The sequence below is a fragment of the Bos indicus x Bos taurus genome, chromosome 7 (assembly GCF_003369695.1).
Source record: "Bos indicus x Bos taurus breed Angus x Brahman F1 hybrid chromosome 7, Bos_hybrid_MaternalHap_v2.0, whole genome shotgun sequence".
Lineage (NCBI taxonomy): Eukaryota > Metazoa > Chordata > Mammalia > Artiodactyla > Bovidae > Bos > Bos indicus x Bos taurus.
In genome coordinates this window covers 58,989,654-59,006,249 of record NC_040082.1, presented here as the reverse complement: position 1 = coordinate 59,006,249, position 16,596 = coordinate 58,989,654, and the positions used below count along the sequence as shown (strand labels likewise).

Genomic DNA, 16,596 nt, shown 5'->3' with positions numbered 1-16,596 from the left:
TGTGTGTGTGTGTGTATGTGTGTGTGACATAGAACACCTTGGGGTCCAATGAAACCCCAGAATGGGAGAAGGGAAGTTCCCTCACCACAACTTTGGCCAAACCTGAGCTGCCCCCAGGTGTTCTGGGGCCCTGCCCCAGCTGGGAGGCTGTGTCAAGTCTAGGGCAGGGCCTATGCTCCTCCCCTTCTTGGAGTCAGATAGTGGCTGCCCAGGCCTGCTGGGCTGGGTGCAGACAAAGGCTCCCTGTGGAGAGGATAAGGTCACTGTTGAACCATGGTACCTCCTGCCTCAGCCCCAGTAGACCAAAGGAGGCTGGCCCTAGACTCACTCATTGCTTCCAGCAGCCGTGCAGATACTGCATCCTTAGCCACCTCATGCCCATCCTGCCCATCTGGGGTCAGCACAACCCAGATGAGGCCACTGAAGGGCACCGGATGCCCAGGGATCACCACCTGGTACCAGAAGCGGTGCCAGCCAGCAGGGCTTGTGCCCAAACACTTGGTGAGGAACACTGGGCTGCCCAGCTTCATCCGTTGGCACAGCAGCTGCAAGGCAACCTGAGACCCTTGGAACTCGAGCCCCTGGTCCCTGGCCAGGGCTAATCGGTTGCCCTCAGGCTGTAGGCACTGTAGCGAGGTACCCATGAGCTGCTGGCGGAGTCGCTGCTTCAGGTCTGGCTTAAGCCACTCCACAGCCACCTGTTCTCCACAGAGGTGGGACTGCCCTGCAGGAAAAAGACAAACAGGGTAGGTCTAAGCCCCGGGCCTAAACTCCCAGACTCAGTCCTTCGGAGTCACATCTTTTTAATCTGTTCGTTGGTCAGTCATGTCCAACTCTTTGTGACCTCATGGCGTGTAGCCCACCAGGCTCCTCTGTCCACAGAATTCTCCAGGCAAAGATACTGGAGTGGGTTGCCATTTCCTTCTCCAGGGAATCTTCCCGACCCAGGAATAGAACCTGGGTCTCCTGCACTTCAGGCTGATTCTTTACTATCTGAGCCACCAGGGAAGCCCCTGGAGTCACATAAGCCTATTTAATTTCTAACCTTCCCATTTCCTGGTGGTGGTACCCAAGTGTGCATGTGTGTATGCTTGGTTGTGTCTGGTTCTTTGCAACCCCACTGACTGTAGTCCAGCAGGCTCCTCTGTCCAAGGGATTTCCCAGGCAATACTGGAGTGGTGGTCATTTCCTCCTCCAGGGGATCTTGCTGAACCAGGGATCAAACTCCTGTCTCTTGTGTCTCCCACACTGGCAGTTGGATTCTTATACCACTGAGCCACCAGGGAAGCCTGTGACCCCAGGCAACTTAAAGTTAAATAACTTCTCCAGGCTTCACTGTGTTTATTTACAAAGGGACCTAATAACTGCTACCTTCTAAGTTCCCTTGGGGTACTGGTTGATGGCAGGCTTTGCCTACCTCATAACCATCATAATAGCTAAACTTTACCATGAATACTTGCCAAGAACTTGCCAAGAACAAAAGAATGTGCTAAAAGCTGTTTAATTATTCTCAGTCTCAGGAAGCAGGTTCTACAATGTGTAAAAGGTAAGCTCAGTTGATTGCCTCCGGCAAGTCAATTTTTCTTAAACCAGTCTCCAATCTCAAGAGGGCCAACGTTTTGTTTCATTACCGTGAGGAGGGTTAAGTCAGGAGATAATGCATGGAAAGTGTTACGTTTAGGTCACTGATAGCTGGTAGGACCAGTAAAAATATAAAAACGTGAGGCCAAATAGTCTGTCTCAAATTTGACCCTAAGCTCTAGCCTCTTTAACCCGCTCTTTGAACTATGCTGACCTGTACAGGTAAAGTGCCCGGCATAGTGTTTGCTCCCAACCAATCGGTCCCCCGCGGTCTCCAGTCCTACCTTCCACCAGGGCCTTTTTGGCCATGGCTGCGGCCCGGTGCGAGCTGAACTTGAGCAGTGCGATCTGTGCGGGCGTCGGCCCGGGGCTAGGCAGCAGCAGCGCCTCCTGCAGGCCGGGTCCCAGCGGCTGCAGCGCGCGGAGTAGCGCGCGGTGGCTCAGGCCCGGCGGCAGCCCGTCCACGCTCAGCTCGCACTTCTCGGTGCTGCGGCACACGAGCAGCGGGCAGGACGGCCGCAGCAGGTGGTTGTGCAGCGTGGCGATGGCGGCTTGGGCGCCGCGCCGCGAGCTGTAGCGGGCGTAAGCGAAGCCGCGGTTCAGGCCGCTGAAGGTCATCATCAGACGAAACTCGTAGAGGCGGCCCACGCGCTGGAACAGTGGAATCAGCTGGTGCTCGTACACGTCCTGGGGCAGCCGCCCGATAAACACCTCCGACCCGGCCGGCGGCGGGCTGCCCACCCATCCTGGGAGAAGAGGGTGGAGAAGGGCACCGTCATCCAACCGGATAGTTCCTGGGTCGGGGTCCAGGGACCGAGCGCGTGAGGGAGTACGTGTGCACACGTTTGTGAAATGGGTAAAACACCCGTAATCCTCCGGGTCGTCGGCATAATCGAGTGACCGAATTACCAATGGGACTGGCATTTTACGACTAGACTTGCTCCCTTCCTCGAGGGGGCGGGTGGGTGGGAAGGCACAGATTATAAATTTCATCTGCTTGGGCTGGGGAGTGCGTGTAACGGGTAGCTTGGGGTTTCCTACTCAACTCCGAGTGGAGCCTCGGGGTAGGCCCCTCCCTCCCCTGAACGCGGCGAGTCGGGGCCGTAGAGGCTGGCTTAGCCCCCTAGCAGGCATACGGCTGGTAAGACCTTACCTGGGGGTGGCCCGCCATACTTTCTCTGCCCGTTCACCTGCACCAGCCGGATGCCCGTCTCCCTGACCCACGCCTCCAACGCCGCCTTGTTTTCGGGATTCACCCTCTCACACCACAGCTGAGGGGAAAAGGGTGGGTTGGAATGGCGGACTGCCGCGCCCGTCCCCGTCTCGCCAGTGATGCCCAGGGTTCATGGACTTTCTGGTAGCCAACCACTTACCTCACATTCGCGTTTGGACTGCATGGCTTCCCAGCTGGCTCACTCGTACCCCCTTTATAATCTTCTTATCTGCCTATCTGGAAGCTTCCCTACCCCACTACCCCCCAAGCTCTCATTGGCTCTGAGCACGACCCCGCCCACCAAGGGGGTGGGGTATCCGCCGAACTTGCGCCGCTCGAACCTCGCACCCGCAGGTGAAAGCTAGAGACCCTAGCGAGTGGGTCTGCAGACAGCTCCACCTCTTCAAAAATGGCTTGCAGACTGGCAGGATGGAGGCAACATACAGGTGAGGACGTCCGGGACACCCTCCACCCTGCAGAAGAGCCCATGGGGGCTACTGTTAAGTGTCTCTCCCCATTTTCTACCGCTGAAGTGGTCGCAGTGGGAGACCCAGACTCTGACCAGGAAGGCAGGGCTAGGCGGCAGGCAGTGACACAGACAGGCTCCAGTGGTTGAGGCATTTTATTGGACCTTCCAAGGCTGGTTGTGGGGAGCGTTCCCTCTACCCGGTTGTAGGGCTCTGCAGAAGAGACCATCTTGGGCCAGGTCCCTGTAGCCCAGGGACACAGGCAGGACTACTAAGCCCTCAGAGCCATATGGATAAATGGTATAGTACCTGACCATTTTTGTCTGTGATTACAAATAAAATAATCATAATAAAAATAAAAAAGTCTCTGTTCTGACCACTTTTCAGGTCTTCCTGTTGGGACAGAAATGTGCAAAGCTGTTGAAGTAGGTATGCAGAGTCTTATCTTAGCCTTAAATAGTGTGAGTCCCACTTTCTTCTGATAGTTTGCTCAACTCAGCAGATGCAAAGCGGCTGGCTTGTTCTCCTTTTGATTTCCTCCACAAGGTCTTCTCTTCGGACGTCCACCTGGCCAGGAAGGAAGGACAAGGTGGTATGAGCATCTTGTGTTCCACTGCTGAGCGCCCATGTCTTCTTCTAGTCATCAGGCCTGGCTCCGCTGGGAGCAGGAACCCAGTCAAACACGTCAGGGGAGACAGTGCTTCCTAGGGAAGCCAGAGAGACACAGGGTATGTGGGGATGGAGACCATAAGCATAGTATCATGCTACCCCCTCAGTCCTTTAGGGGGCTACTACGAATGCCAGGCTTTTGCTTAGGTCTTAAATGGGCCGCTGCATTGAGAAATGGCATTCATTCCGTGTCCCTCCCCCTTCCTGCCCACCTACTTACCTCTTCCCTGCTGGCCACTGAGCGCAGCTTGATGACCCCATCCTTGAGCTCTTGCTCACCAATGATGGCCACCAGTGGGATGCCTGTCTCCTCACAGTACTGCAGCTGATTCAGTAACTTGGGGTTCTTTTTGTAGAGCAGTTCTGCCTGCGGGGGACCAGGGAAGAAAAAAAGCTGGCTTCTGCAATCCTCAGGGACAACCTTCTTGGGGCCCCTCGCTCTGATCTTCACCCCAAGAAATCATAGGAATGGCAGGGCCATTATGGATAAGCTTTTATTTCGTGTGTGTTCAGCATTCCCAAATCTGCTGCCACCGGGGGGCTTGCCTCCTCTACCTTGATCCCAGCATCCCATAACTCTGAGATGAGCTTCAGTCTCTCTTCCAGCAGCTTCTTCTGTGCAGATGCCACAAGCACCTGTGTCTCTGTGGTCCGTACCTTCTCCTCCAAGGCCTAGAAAAGAGTTAAGAAAGAGCTGAGCTAACCTTTACAACACCTTCAGTGAGCAAACAGAGCAGGCTCTTGTCAGTATTCTGAGAGCAGGCCCCAACTCCATCAGGGCAGGCTAGTCTTTTCTCATCTAGCAATTGGGCAAAAATTAGCTCTTAGAAGAATAAGAAATGAACTGAGTGGCTTATGCATGACTTCCCAGAATAAATAATGGAGGGTAAAGGTAGCTTTTAAAGGAAATGGCAACCCACTCCAGTATTCTTGCCTGGAAAATTCCATGGACTGTGGAGTCTGGCGGGCTACACTCCATGGGATCACAAAGAGTTGGACACAACTGAGTGACTGAGCACACACAAAGGTAGCTTATGTACAGTTTATGAACAAGCTTATCTCCATCTACTATCTTGTGGATCCATCATAAGGAAGTGATATTCTGCATTCACACAGGCAATCCAATCACCCCTAGCAGTTCTAGCACTGACAGTCAAGAGACTGTCTCTTACTCTAAAGCCATAGGAGGGGTGTGGATGGAGGGGAGAAGAATGCTGCTGCTGCCTGTTACTTTTTATGGAAAACTATTTCTATTGTTCTTACAATATAAGCTGCCCGTTGGAACTTCAATTGGAAAACAGTGACCTCAAGAAAAGGATGGGAGCAGTGGGAAGGTTACCCAAGAACAGTAGCAACAGAAGTGGGCCTGAGGCCACGAAGGGCTTTCCTCACATTACTGTAGGTGCTGGAGAGTCAAGATAGCCATCTCAAGGATCCCAGAGCCTCAGATACATGCTTCCCACTTAGAGATAGTATCAGAGTGACTGGGAGCAAGACTGGAGTTAGACTGCCTGCATTCAAATTCTGACTGTGCCACTTAAACCTTTGGCAAATTATTTTATCTATAATCTTCAGTTTCCTTGTCTGAAAAATGTCAATAATAAAAGTAGCTACCTTCTTGGGCTTCCCTCATAGCTGTTGGTAAAGAATCTGCCTGTAATGCAGGAGACCTGGGTTTGATTCCTGGGTTGGGAAGATCTCCTGGAGACGGAAATGGCAACCCACTCCAGTATTCTTGCCTGGAGAATCCCATGGCCAGAGGAGCCTGGGAGGCCACAGTCCATAGGGTCACAAGAGTCAGACATGACTTCGCGACTAAACTACTACTACTACTACCCTCAGAAGGCTGTTTAAGAAGTTTTTTAGACAGTGCATGAAAAGCATGAAGCACAGTGCCCAAGCACAGAGGAGTAAAATATTAAGTGTTCTGTATTATGAGAAAGATCCAGGTCTTTAGATATATTGGCCTGGATTTCTGACAGCTCTGAGCAAAGTAGGGACCCAGAGCAAAGGATTTTGTGAAGAAAGAATGATTAAAGATCCATCAAGCTGGCCTATATTAGGGTGAGAGTCTAAAGGACAGCAACTGTCTTCTCCCTTTCTTTGCAAAGATGCTTCTTGACCAGTGCAGTACTACTTCCTCCTTAGAGATCAAAGAAGATAGCTCAGGTGCCACCAACTATCCAGAATTTCCTCCACCCAGCCCCAAGCCCTACCTCCAGCCTCTGCTCCACGATGGAAAAGATCCGCTCTACTCCAATGCTGAGCCCCACACAGGGCACCTTGCGCCCTTTGGGATCAAACATGCCCACCAGCCCATCATAGCGCCCTCCAGCAGCCACGCTGCCCACACCCAGGGGTTCTTCCCCTGCTCGGGCTGGGGGCTGTAGCAGCACTGCCTCATAGATCACGCCGGTATAGTAGTCCAGTCCTCGAGCAAGGCTCAGGTCGAAGGAGATCTGGGGGGAGAAGAATATGGTCAATATCAGACGAGGCTCAAGGGCCGGCCTTCAGCCCCAGAGCTCAGCTGAGGCTTCCATCCCAACCTGACTCACCTTGTCAGCAATGCCAAACAAGGTCAGATACTCAAATAGCAGCTTCAGGTCTCCCAGGCCCTCGAGGGCCTGCTTGTTCTGGGACAGTTTAGGATCCTGGAGCAGCTGTTCCACCAGGGATACTCCACCTGGGGAGACAGATCTGTGAACTAGACTGACAAGAAGAAAAAGATACATGTATGCATACACACTCACACACTCCTCTCTCTCTCTTTCTCCTATGCATGTACACATACAAAAAGGAATTTCAGCTTTAGCGTGAGGGCAGTGGGATGGCTGCTCGGGAGGCAGGCTTTGTTTCTCACCGTGTTGCTGGACGTAGTCCCCAATGCGGTCAGCCACCTCAGGTGCCAGGCCCTTCTCTCCTACCATCTCATTCTTTACTTCCTCCCAGGACACCTGGGCAGACACATACGGGTCAGGGAACCCTGGACAGCTTCCCCAGGGCAGAGCAAGTATAAGCCCTCTTCAGGGGGTGTCTTGAGCAGAAGCTGCCTGTCAACGTATATCCTGGAGCTACTCTTCCTCTGTGGGCATAGAGGCAGGGCCCTCTCTCTCCTAATCTTTTCCATATCTCAGGGCAAGGTTGGACCTGGGAAAAGAACAGTCAAGTGTTTGGTGGTTACCTTGTCCAGCTTGTCCACAGAGGAGCAGATGGTGCGGAACTTGCTATCTGGAACACCACAGATGGCAAACATCCCATCTAAGATGCGCCGATCATTCACCTACAGTGATTCAAGGCACGTAAGGAATCTCTTTACATGGCCCTTTACAGTGCTGGATGCTTACGCTCCTGTTGCCTCTGAACCAGGACCTTCCCCTGGGAGAGGCCAGGCCCAGCTTTGCCCCCCCGCAGCTCCACTCAGCTCTGACCTTGACCAGGAAGTCGCCAATCTGGAGTGAACTCAGGATCTCACACATGATCTTCAGGCACTCTGCATCAGGAAGCATGGGGTCAAACTGCCCAGCAATGTCAAAATCCTGTGGGGAGAGGCGTAGTTAGGGGTCCTCAAGGGCATTGAGGGAGGGCTCCTGGGAGCTCTACTTTCCATGAAGGAGGCCTTACTGCATTCACATGCAGGCCACATTCTTCATTTTCTGTCTGACTGTCAGCCCAGAGGAAAACCCCAGCCTTCCTGGGTCTCTTTACCAGGCCTGGTTTTCTTCCCATCTACTGGGCTATTCCTTTCAATATTTGTCCTTATTTCCTTCCACTGTTGTCGGGGGAGTTACCTGGCCTCAGTCATTTTCTCTCTTCATTTAGAAGCTCTGCCACCAGTCTGGATGACAGTACCTCAAATCCAATTTCCTCATCCTTTGCTGTCATCCTATCACTGTGATTTAATATAAAGAGCACTGGACCAAGACTTCTGGTCCTAACTTTGCCTTTCTTATCCCTATAGTCTCTTCATCTTCCTGAGCCTCAAGTTTACTCATATGTAAAATGAGGAGAATAACCCCTGTATTGCATGTGAAAATACTAAAGAAATCTTAGGGTTAGCATTATCTGGGGCATCTAGTTTGTTTAGGACACCATGAGTACTCAATAGGTTCTACTAGCTTGAGGGACTCCTGCCTTACCCAGCCTGCCCGCATACTCACACATTGGTAGAATTCCCGATATCGGCCTCGGGTCATGGCTGGGTTATCCCGCCGATATACTTTTGCTATGTGGTAGCGTTTAATGTTGGTCAGTTTATTCATTGCCAAGTATCGAGCAAAAGGAACCTAATGACAAAGTTAAGAAGAATGGCCCACTTATCACAGTCTGGAAGTTGATGATTCTCACCAAGCTGGGGTCTAACCCCACCCCTAAAACTACCACTTGTAAGATTAACAGCATTTCTGAACATCAGCAAGAATCAACTCTGTTACCACAGGGGCAGCTGAAGTCTCAAAAAATATTAAGGCTCTTTTCTTTTGGGGCCGTGGTAAGCACAGCAGAGGGGTGGGCGGATTGACCGGGGAGCAGAAAGGAGGCCCTATTCAGCGATGTCTAAGCAGATGATTCTCTGACATAGCTTGGAGATAAAGGAAACAGGCTTTTGGTCAATTAAGGAGAACACCATCCATTAGACAGGACAAGGGAGATGTATTCTGAAGCCAGGGGATTGCTGCCAGAGTCAGAACTGGACCCTGACATAAAGCTGAGATCTCACTCAGGATTTCAGAAGTCTTCTAAGGCTAGCTATGCTCTGTTTAGCCAAAGTCCAGTTCCTGCTTTAGAGAAAGAATTTCCCTGGCTGCAAGATTATATTTGATCCCAACTATGTCTAGCTGCCCTCAAACCTGAGGCTGGAAAAAGCCCCAGCCCAGTGAGGGCCAATCCATCCAAAGTTTAAAAAGATACAGTGAGGTCATATCGAAGAGAGAGCAGCTCCCCACCCTGGTCCTTCAAGTCATAGATAAGCTTAGAGTCTTCTCCATACTTTCCAGTCAGTGTTTCCTGGAGAAAAAGAAATGTGATCACAAAGATAAATTTAAAAATTTAAAAGGAAGTTTTAAAAACAAAACGCATTATAATGATGACTGATTTCAACTTACATTTCCTCTAAAATTCATATATTGAACCCCCAGTCACCTCAGATTAGGGCTCTATTGGGGGACAGGGTCTTTAAAGAAATAACTAAGCTAAAATGAGGTCATTAGGGTGAATCCTAATCCAATAAAACTCATCTCCTTATAAAAAGGAAATCTGGACACAGAGGAGGGAAGATGATGTGAAGACACAAGGAAAAGACACCGTCTAAAAGCCAAGGAGAGAGACCAGGAACAGATCCTTCCCTCATGACCCTTAGAAGGAGCCAACAGCTTATCTTGGACTTCCAGCTTCCTGGCAATACATTTCTGTTGTTTAAGCCACCTAGTCTATGGTATTTTGTTATGGCAGCACTTGCAAAACTAATCTAGGTAGAAATAGAAATGAGTACAACCATTTGATGCAGAAATTCTATCTCCGTGAATTTGTCCTGTAGATAAATGCCCACTAGCACCCGACATTGTTCTAAGCCCTGTGTCTCCATCCATGAACAAAGGCAGTCCATGCCCTCTTGGATCTTCTGAAGTAATGACAGGAGACAGGCAGTACATTAATGCAAGGAAACAAATTAACAGATAATTTCTGATAGTGATAGCTGCTTTAATGGAAATAAAATAGGTTGATATGCTAGATAAGGGTTCCTTTAGAAAAGGCATTGGAGAGGATTATTTGAGGAATGGCTTTTTAATTAAGATATGAAATGAAAATCTGTCATGTCTAATTTAGCCTGAAATTAAAGTCATGCAAAGAGCTAGGGGAAAAAGGGAGCTCAGGAAGAGGGAAGAGCAAGAACAAAGGCCCTATGATATGCACATTTAGTATGTTCCAGGAACAGAAAAAAAGACCATGGTAGCAAAGTGGACAAGGGGAAGAATAGCATGAGATGAGAAGAGAAAGGTGGGCAGTTGCCACATCATGTAGGGCCTTGTAAGCCCGAGTAAAGAGCTTAGATTTTATTATAAATGCACTGGGAGCCAGTGGGTTTTAAGCAGGGAGTGATGCAAAGAACTGCTCTTTAATAGACTAGAAACCACCTCAAGATCCATCAATAGGAGACTTGGTTGCGTATTTATCCTTTATACATTTGATCTGCTTGTATCTAGGAAACATCTTGGGTACAGGTGACACAGAATTCAGGGTAGTCTGGAGCCATAACAGCTTCCACTGCTGAGAAGGGCTCTCTTTTGGAAGCTGCTGGCTGCAACCAAGGTAAATAAAAAGCAGGCCCTCTCCCTCTATGCCAGTCCCATTCCCCTTCTCATGGAGAAAATACCAAGCTTTGTCTGCAATAAGAGAGAGGCCTTTGGGCCTCACTCCCCTGCCACCCTCTTTGTTGTTGGTATTCCCATTCTTCCACCACATAATTTCTCCTCATCTGTCTCTCACCTTTAGTTCAAATACAGGTGTATCAATCACTTCTGCACCATGGCGCTTGAAGCAGCTGATGATTACATCAAACACCTTCTCTCGAACTGCCATCTGCCGGGGACTATAATCTCTTGTGCCCTTGGAGTCAAAATCAGCCGGAGAACCAAGGATGCAGTTTAAAAATAAAGAACAATACAGTCTAGAAATATACAAGTATGACTTCAATGATGATGAATGAAAACTCTGTCCCAAACTTAGATTTCCCTACAGGTCAGGGAGTTGTAAAACAGGTGCAAACAATTCCCTATTAACTACCACACCCATTAGCTCTCACCTTTCTAAATTTTGACCCATCTTTTACTTTGGTTCTATCTGCCAGAATTCTTGGAACTCTGTTCTCTAATTTTCCTAAACTCATTTTCTGGGATAACAAAACATTTCCCTGCCTAACAGAAAACATCTACCTGATGACAGGCAATATAAGCAACTCAAACTGGCTTAACTCATTGAATTCCAAATTTTACAAGTAATATTCTCTCCCAGCATACCTTAAAAAAAAATCCTATGGAGAAGGAAATGGCAACCCACTCCAATACTCTTGCCTGGAAAATCCCATGGACAGAGGAGCCTGGTGGGCTACAGTCCACGGGGTCGCAAAGAGTCAGACACAACTGAGCGATGTAAAAAAAAAAAAAAAAAAATCCTAGTGAATACTATTTACCTTTAATTTGTTTCTGATAGCCCTATGACATGGACTGACTAAATGAATTAGAACATGTTGAGACGTTAAATCATTATTTAAGGCCACTCAGCAGGTTCATGGCAGCCAGTACTAGAACTCTGTTCTTTCAGGTCAGAACTTCTAGTTTGGGCTTTTATATGCTACTCACAAGTAGGACCGCTTTATATTCCTACTATTTACTCAGGACTCCAAAGTTGACTATTCCTATCAATATTTATCATGTTTGAAATTAAAACTGCAAACATTTAAAAATATTAATTCACTTAACAAAAAAGAAAATCCATTACATGTTAACATAAATAACATTTTAGGAAAACGTAACTACTTTCCAAAACAAAAAGATTTGGTGAGAAGAGTGGCAATGATTTACATTTTTGCAAAGCTTTAATGTCTGGATTAACAGAAGTCAGCTTTATTCTCATATATGCTTTTTGCATTCAATTCTGTAGTGATATGTTGTTCTGGTTGAGTATATAAAGAAAATCTAGCCTTAAAGAGATGTATAATTATAAAAGGAGGAATATCTGAATAAACTTTTCAGCTAACTTTAGTTCTTTCAGTTCAGTTCAGTTCAGTTGCTCAGTCGTGTCCGACTCTTTGCAACCCCATGAATCGCAGCACACCAGGCCTCCCTGTCCATCACCAACTCCCGGAGTTCACTCAGACTCACGTCCATCGAGCCAGTGATGCCATCCAGCCATCTCATCCTCTGTCGACCCCTTCTTCTCCTGCCCCCAATCCCTCCCAGCATCAGAGTCTTTTCCAATGAGCTAACTCTTCTCATGAGGTGGCCAAAGTACTGGAGTTTCAGCTTCAGCATCATTCCCTCCAAAGTAATCCCAGGGCTGATCTCCTTCAGAATGGACTGGTTGGATCTCCTTGCAGTCCAAGGGACTCTCAAGAGTCTTCTCCAACACCACAGTTCAAAAGCATCAATTCTTCAGCGCTCAGCCTTCTTCACAGTCCAACTCTCACATCCATACATGACCACTAGAAAAACCATAGCCTTGACTAGATGGACCTTTGTTGGCAAAGTAATGTCTTTGCTTTTCAATATGCTATCTAGGTTGGTCATAACTTTCCTTCCAAGGAGTAAGTGTCTTTTAATTTCATGGCTGCAGTCACCATCTGCAGTGATTTTGGAGCCCCAAAAAATAAAGTCTGACACTGTTTCCACATCTATTTCCCATGAAATGATGGGACCGGATGCCATGATCTTTGTTTTCTGAATGTTGAGCTTTAAGCCAACTTTTTCACTCTCCACTTTCACTTAGATATTCTTAAACTACACCAAAATCTGATTAGGGAAAGCTTCTTAAGGATTGGTTACAATGTGGAATCTAAAACTACATCGATGAACTTTTTACACTGTCACATTAAAATCCATTATAAGGAACACAGAATTCATAGACAGAAAGTAGAACACTACTTACCAAGGGATGGTAGAATGGGGTATCACTACCCCATTTAATGGGTAAAGAATTTTAGTTTGGTATGGTAAAAAAAGTTCTGGAGGATGAACAGTGGTGATAGTCACACAACAATATCAATGTACTTAATGCCACTGAACTGTACACCTAAAAATGGCTGAAATGGCAAATTTTATGTTATCTATATTTTACTACAATTTAAAAGGATCTGTTACTCTATCTTGTACTTGGAATGGCTGTTTTACCCAGGCATGATTTTATAACATCATGCATTGGTCATTTAGAAAATATTGGTTTTTTGATAACAGTTATATAGATATTCCAAATGTTGATATGCTTCATTATACAATATCAGAAAATCCTATTTGTTCATGTCACCATGCTGCTACTGCTGCTAAGTCGCTTCAGTCGTGTCCGACTCTGTGCGACCCCATAGATGGCAGCCCACCAGGCTCCCCCGTCCCTGGGATTCTCAAGGCAAGAACACTGGAGTGGGTTGCCATTTCCTTCTCCAATGCATGAAAGTGAAAAGTGAAAGTAAAGTCGCTCAGTTGTGTCCAACTCTTCGCAACCCCATGGACTGCAGCCTTCTAAGGCTCCTCTGTCCATGGGATTTTCCAGGCAAGAGTACTGGAGTGGGGTGCCATTGCCTTCTCCTCATGTCACCATAGATCTCATCAAAAAAGTTTTAAGTGTTGGGAAGCTGTCAGGCTCATGGTGGAAAATAACAAGTTCTAACTTTCTCTTGAACACCTGAATTTTATTTTACTGGCAACACATACTGTTGAATGTTTCCCTTGAGGTGTCAAGGTTTACTTTATTCATTTTTGTTAAAAGATCTGCCAGATATCCAGATCTTTAACACAATAGTTTTATCTTTCAGTTTTTCTTTCAAATACAAAAGGTTTTCCATGAAGAAAGCAGCTAGTTCAGCTTATAATTCATACATGGCACCAAGTATTTTTTCTATTTTGGGATGCAGCAGAAGTGCTTTATGCGTGCTTCCCATTACATCATGTAGAATATTAAAAAAGTGTACTCAAGGGTCAATAATCAATAAAATTAATAATTTTTACTGTTTTATCAAGGACATTCTTAAGTAAAACTGAATTTTTTTCCCCTGTGAGTTTCTGAAAGTAAAGAACATAAAGTGGCTGTTAGTACAGCTCCATGCCAGCATCTTGATTTGTGCTAAGACACCAGCAGTTCTACACACCAGTGCTTTTGCACCTTCATTGCAAATGAAATGAGGGCATGTAACATTATGAAAATAATTTTGACCAGGAAGGTCCCTTGAAAGAGTCCTTTCCCTGTAATATTGAGTTTTTTGTTAACTAAGAATCACACGTCAAGAAATGTATTTCAACAAACTACAGTAGATATTAACTCTTCACTATATTCACCTTTTCTTTTAACATTATATTATGGAAATTTTCAAACACACATTATAGAGAATAGTACACTGAACCACCAGGTATCTACCAACCCGCTTAAACAACTATCAACATCTGCTATTTTTTGACTAAGCCCCATCATTTTTTCCTGCAGTATTTTAAATTAAAAATCCTAGATGTACTTTCATCTACAAATATTTCAGTATGATTTTCTAACATACAAAGATTAAAAAACAAAGCAGTGTAATACCTTTCTTACAACCAACACAACTTAAGATCAGCCCACCTAACAGCAACCCTTTAGATAGTGCCCAAACCATGTTTATTACTCCCAATTGTTGCAGTCATATCTTTTTATGCTTGGCTTGTTTGAATCAGATTCTAAATAACTTCATGCCTTGTACTGGGTTGATGTGTCTCATGTCTATTTAATCTGCAACAATTTTCTTTTTTTTAAATTGTCCTTTCTTGTTGAGGAAATTGAGTCATTTTTCTGAAAGAATTTTTCTTATTCTAGATTTGGTTAACAGTAAACTCAATGTGGTCATTTAACATGTGTTCCTCCATTTCCCATATTTCTAGTAAACTGGTGGTTAGATCTGAAGACTGATTAGATTCAGGTTCAGTTGTTCTTGGCAAGAACACTTCATAGGTGGTGCTGTGTACTTCTTATTGCATCACATCTGGTGGAATATAATATCTGGTTGTCCTACTTTTAGCAATGCTAAGATTGATCATAGGGTTTAGGTGAGGCCAGCCTGATCTATCAATAAATCCCCATTAATCTTTTCACCCAATAGTTTGAATAGCTATTGATGGTTACTGCCTTGGGTTTTTACACTGTCTTTTTAATGTCTGAAATGAGTTACATGTAGAAAATAATAGCTCAATGATTTTAGGAGCCCAAAGAATTACTCTTAAAAGGTGACATCTCAACATAAGGAAGACAAATCATCTCCTACTGCGGAAGTAAATTTCATATACATTCACTGAATACCTATTTAGTCCCAGGCACCTAGTTTCAGCCTCTCAGGTTAAATCAACCATGTGAATAATGAAAGGTCAGCAATAAATGCAATAACAGAATATTTATGAAGTGCCAAGGTACCTAGATGATGGGTAAGTAGTCTGGTTTATAGAACTCACAGAAAGTGTCACCTGAACTGAAATCATGGAGGCTGAGTTAGCAACTTCATTCCACTCCACTGTCCTTCTCTATTTGATTCCAGACATAAAGTCTTTTTCTAGTTCTTGGGTAGTACCAAGAGTCTTTCTTGCTTCAGGATTTCCCTACCCTGCCTGGACCTATCTTCCTCACATTCTTCACCTGGCTGTCTCCCACTCATCTACAGATCAACTAGTCTATTACTTCCTCAGACTCTGCAGTTCTCCCTTATTTTTCTCAGAGAAATCCTTTCTATTTCTTTACATAACTTAACACAACTTGTATTACATATCCACGTGTGGGATTATTTTTCTTCCCAAGTCTGTTTCCATTGTAGGATGTAAGCTCTGTGTGTGTGTGTGTGTGTGTTTAGTCGCTAAGTCGTGTGCAGCTCTTGCGAACCCATGGACTGTAGCCCACCAGGTTCCTCTGTCCATGGGATTTCCAATGCAAAAATACTGGAGTGGGTTCCCATTTCCTTCTCCAGGTTATCTTCCCCACCCAGGGATGGAACCCGTGTCTCTTGCATTGCAGATAAATTCTTTTATCACTGATCCACCAGGGGAGCCCAAGCTCTCTGAGGGCAGGCTATATTGTTCACCATGGTAAACTCACTGTTTTGTACACTGCTAGGAACACAGTAAGCACTCAGTAAATATTTACTGAATGAAAAGAGGAGTAGACTCCCCTAAGCAACCAGCTGGCCTAGTTTCTTTCATCACTTTGTCATCCCAGAATGACTCAGATAGAGTCCAGTTCAGCCTGGCGCCAAGAGCAACTTGCTGTATCCTCTGCAACATTTCAGATCCTCCTCAGTGATCTGGTTCAGGGGGGCAGGCATATGCGTCCTTGTGAGTGGAATTAGGGACCCTCTAGGAGGCTCCCTAAAGGCATAATATTTACCTTGGGGGTTTTGAGCACAAACTTCGGTTTTCCTTCATCAGGGCCCAGCTGTGCCTTCAGTTTCAGTAGTTTTGCCACCTCCTCCTCGATCTGTGGAGGGAAAGTAGGCGCTGGACTACCACATCTGCCACTCCCTCCCGCTCCCGCTATTCATTCAGTATCCCTCCCTCATCAGGATGTGGGGCATATCTTTCTCCTAGCTTTGCTTCTCCCAAATCCTACCCCAACTACCTCCCCACTCAGCCCGTCGTGCTATTTACCAGTCGAGTCCCTTCTTCCAGATCCCTATCCTCTATGCAGACCACCCCCGCTCTGTCCTCGCTGGCCTCATTTTGTCCTCTCTTCCGCCGCCTGGGTCGCACCTGCTCCGCGCTGGCCTTCTGCTGCTTAAGGCCCCGCACACGCTCTCCCTGAACTCGCACCAGATCCTCCAGCGCCGCACGATCAGCCATACTTGCTGCTGACTGGAACTGACTGCTGGCTAGATAGGCTGCGGTGGCCACAGCCTCGACTCGGAGGACTTCCGGATATCGAGTAGTTGGCCCATACGCCTAGAGAGCCACCGCCCAA

The 16,596-nt window shown here is 46.6% G+C and overlaps 2 protein-coding genes across 4 annotated transcripts; both read right to left on the bottom strand.

The window, feature by feature from the left end:
- Positions 1–120: 120 nt before the first annotated feature.
- DND1 (DND microRNA-mediated repression inhibitor 1) lies at positions 121–3,299 on the bottom strand. Of its 2 annotated transcripts, XM_027546248.1 has the most exons (4): positions 2,955–3,299; positions 2,735–2,852; positions 1,866–2,327; positions 121–724 (listed from the first exon to the last, which is right to left on the bottom strand). In XM_027546248.1, the coding sequence occupies exons 1-4, from the start codon at positions 2,976–2,978 to the stop codon at positions 261–263; spliced, it is 1,068 nt and encodes a 355-aa protein (XP_027402049.1). In that variant the 5' UTR covers positions 2,979–3,299; the 3' UTR covers positions 121–260. The 2 variants fall into 2 exon arrangements, with proteins under 2 accessions (XP_027402049.1, XP_027402048.1); XM_027546247.1 differs by lacking the exons at positions 2,735–2,852; positions 2,955–3,299 and having other exon boundaries at positions 1,866–2,728.
- A 99-nt stretch (positions 3,300–3,398) lies between these two features.
- Positions 3,399–16,552, bottom strand: HARS (histidyl-tRNA synthetase). Of its 2 annotated transcripts, none has more exons than XM_027546240.1 (13): positions 16,389–16,552; positions 16,027–16,116; positions 10,411–10,530; positions 8,836–8,931; positions 8,088–8,213; positions 7,359–7,466; positions 7,112–7,210; positions 6,791–6,884; positions 6,486–6,613; positions 6,147–6,389; positions 4,486–4,602; positions 4,151–4,297; positions 3,399–3,965 (listed from the first exon to the last, which is right to left on the bottom strand). In XM_027546240.1, exons 1-13 carry the CDS (start codon positions 16,476–16,478, stop codon positions 3,714–3,716), a joined length of 1,710 nt encoding a protein of 569 aa, XP_027402041.1. In that variant the 5' UTR covers positions 16,479–16,552; the 3' UTR covers positions 3,399–3,713. The 2 variants fall into 2 exon arrangements, with proteins under 2 accessions (XP_027402041.1, XP_027402042.1); XM_027546241.1 differs by having other exon boundaries at positions 3,399–3,828; positions 16,389–16,549.
- Positions 16,553–16,596: the final 44 nt, after the last annotated feature.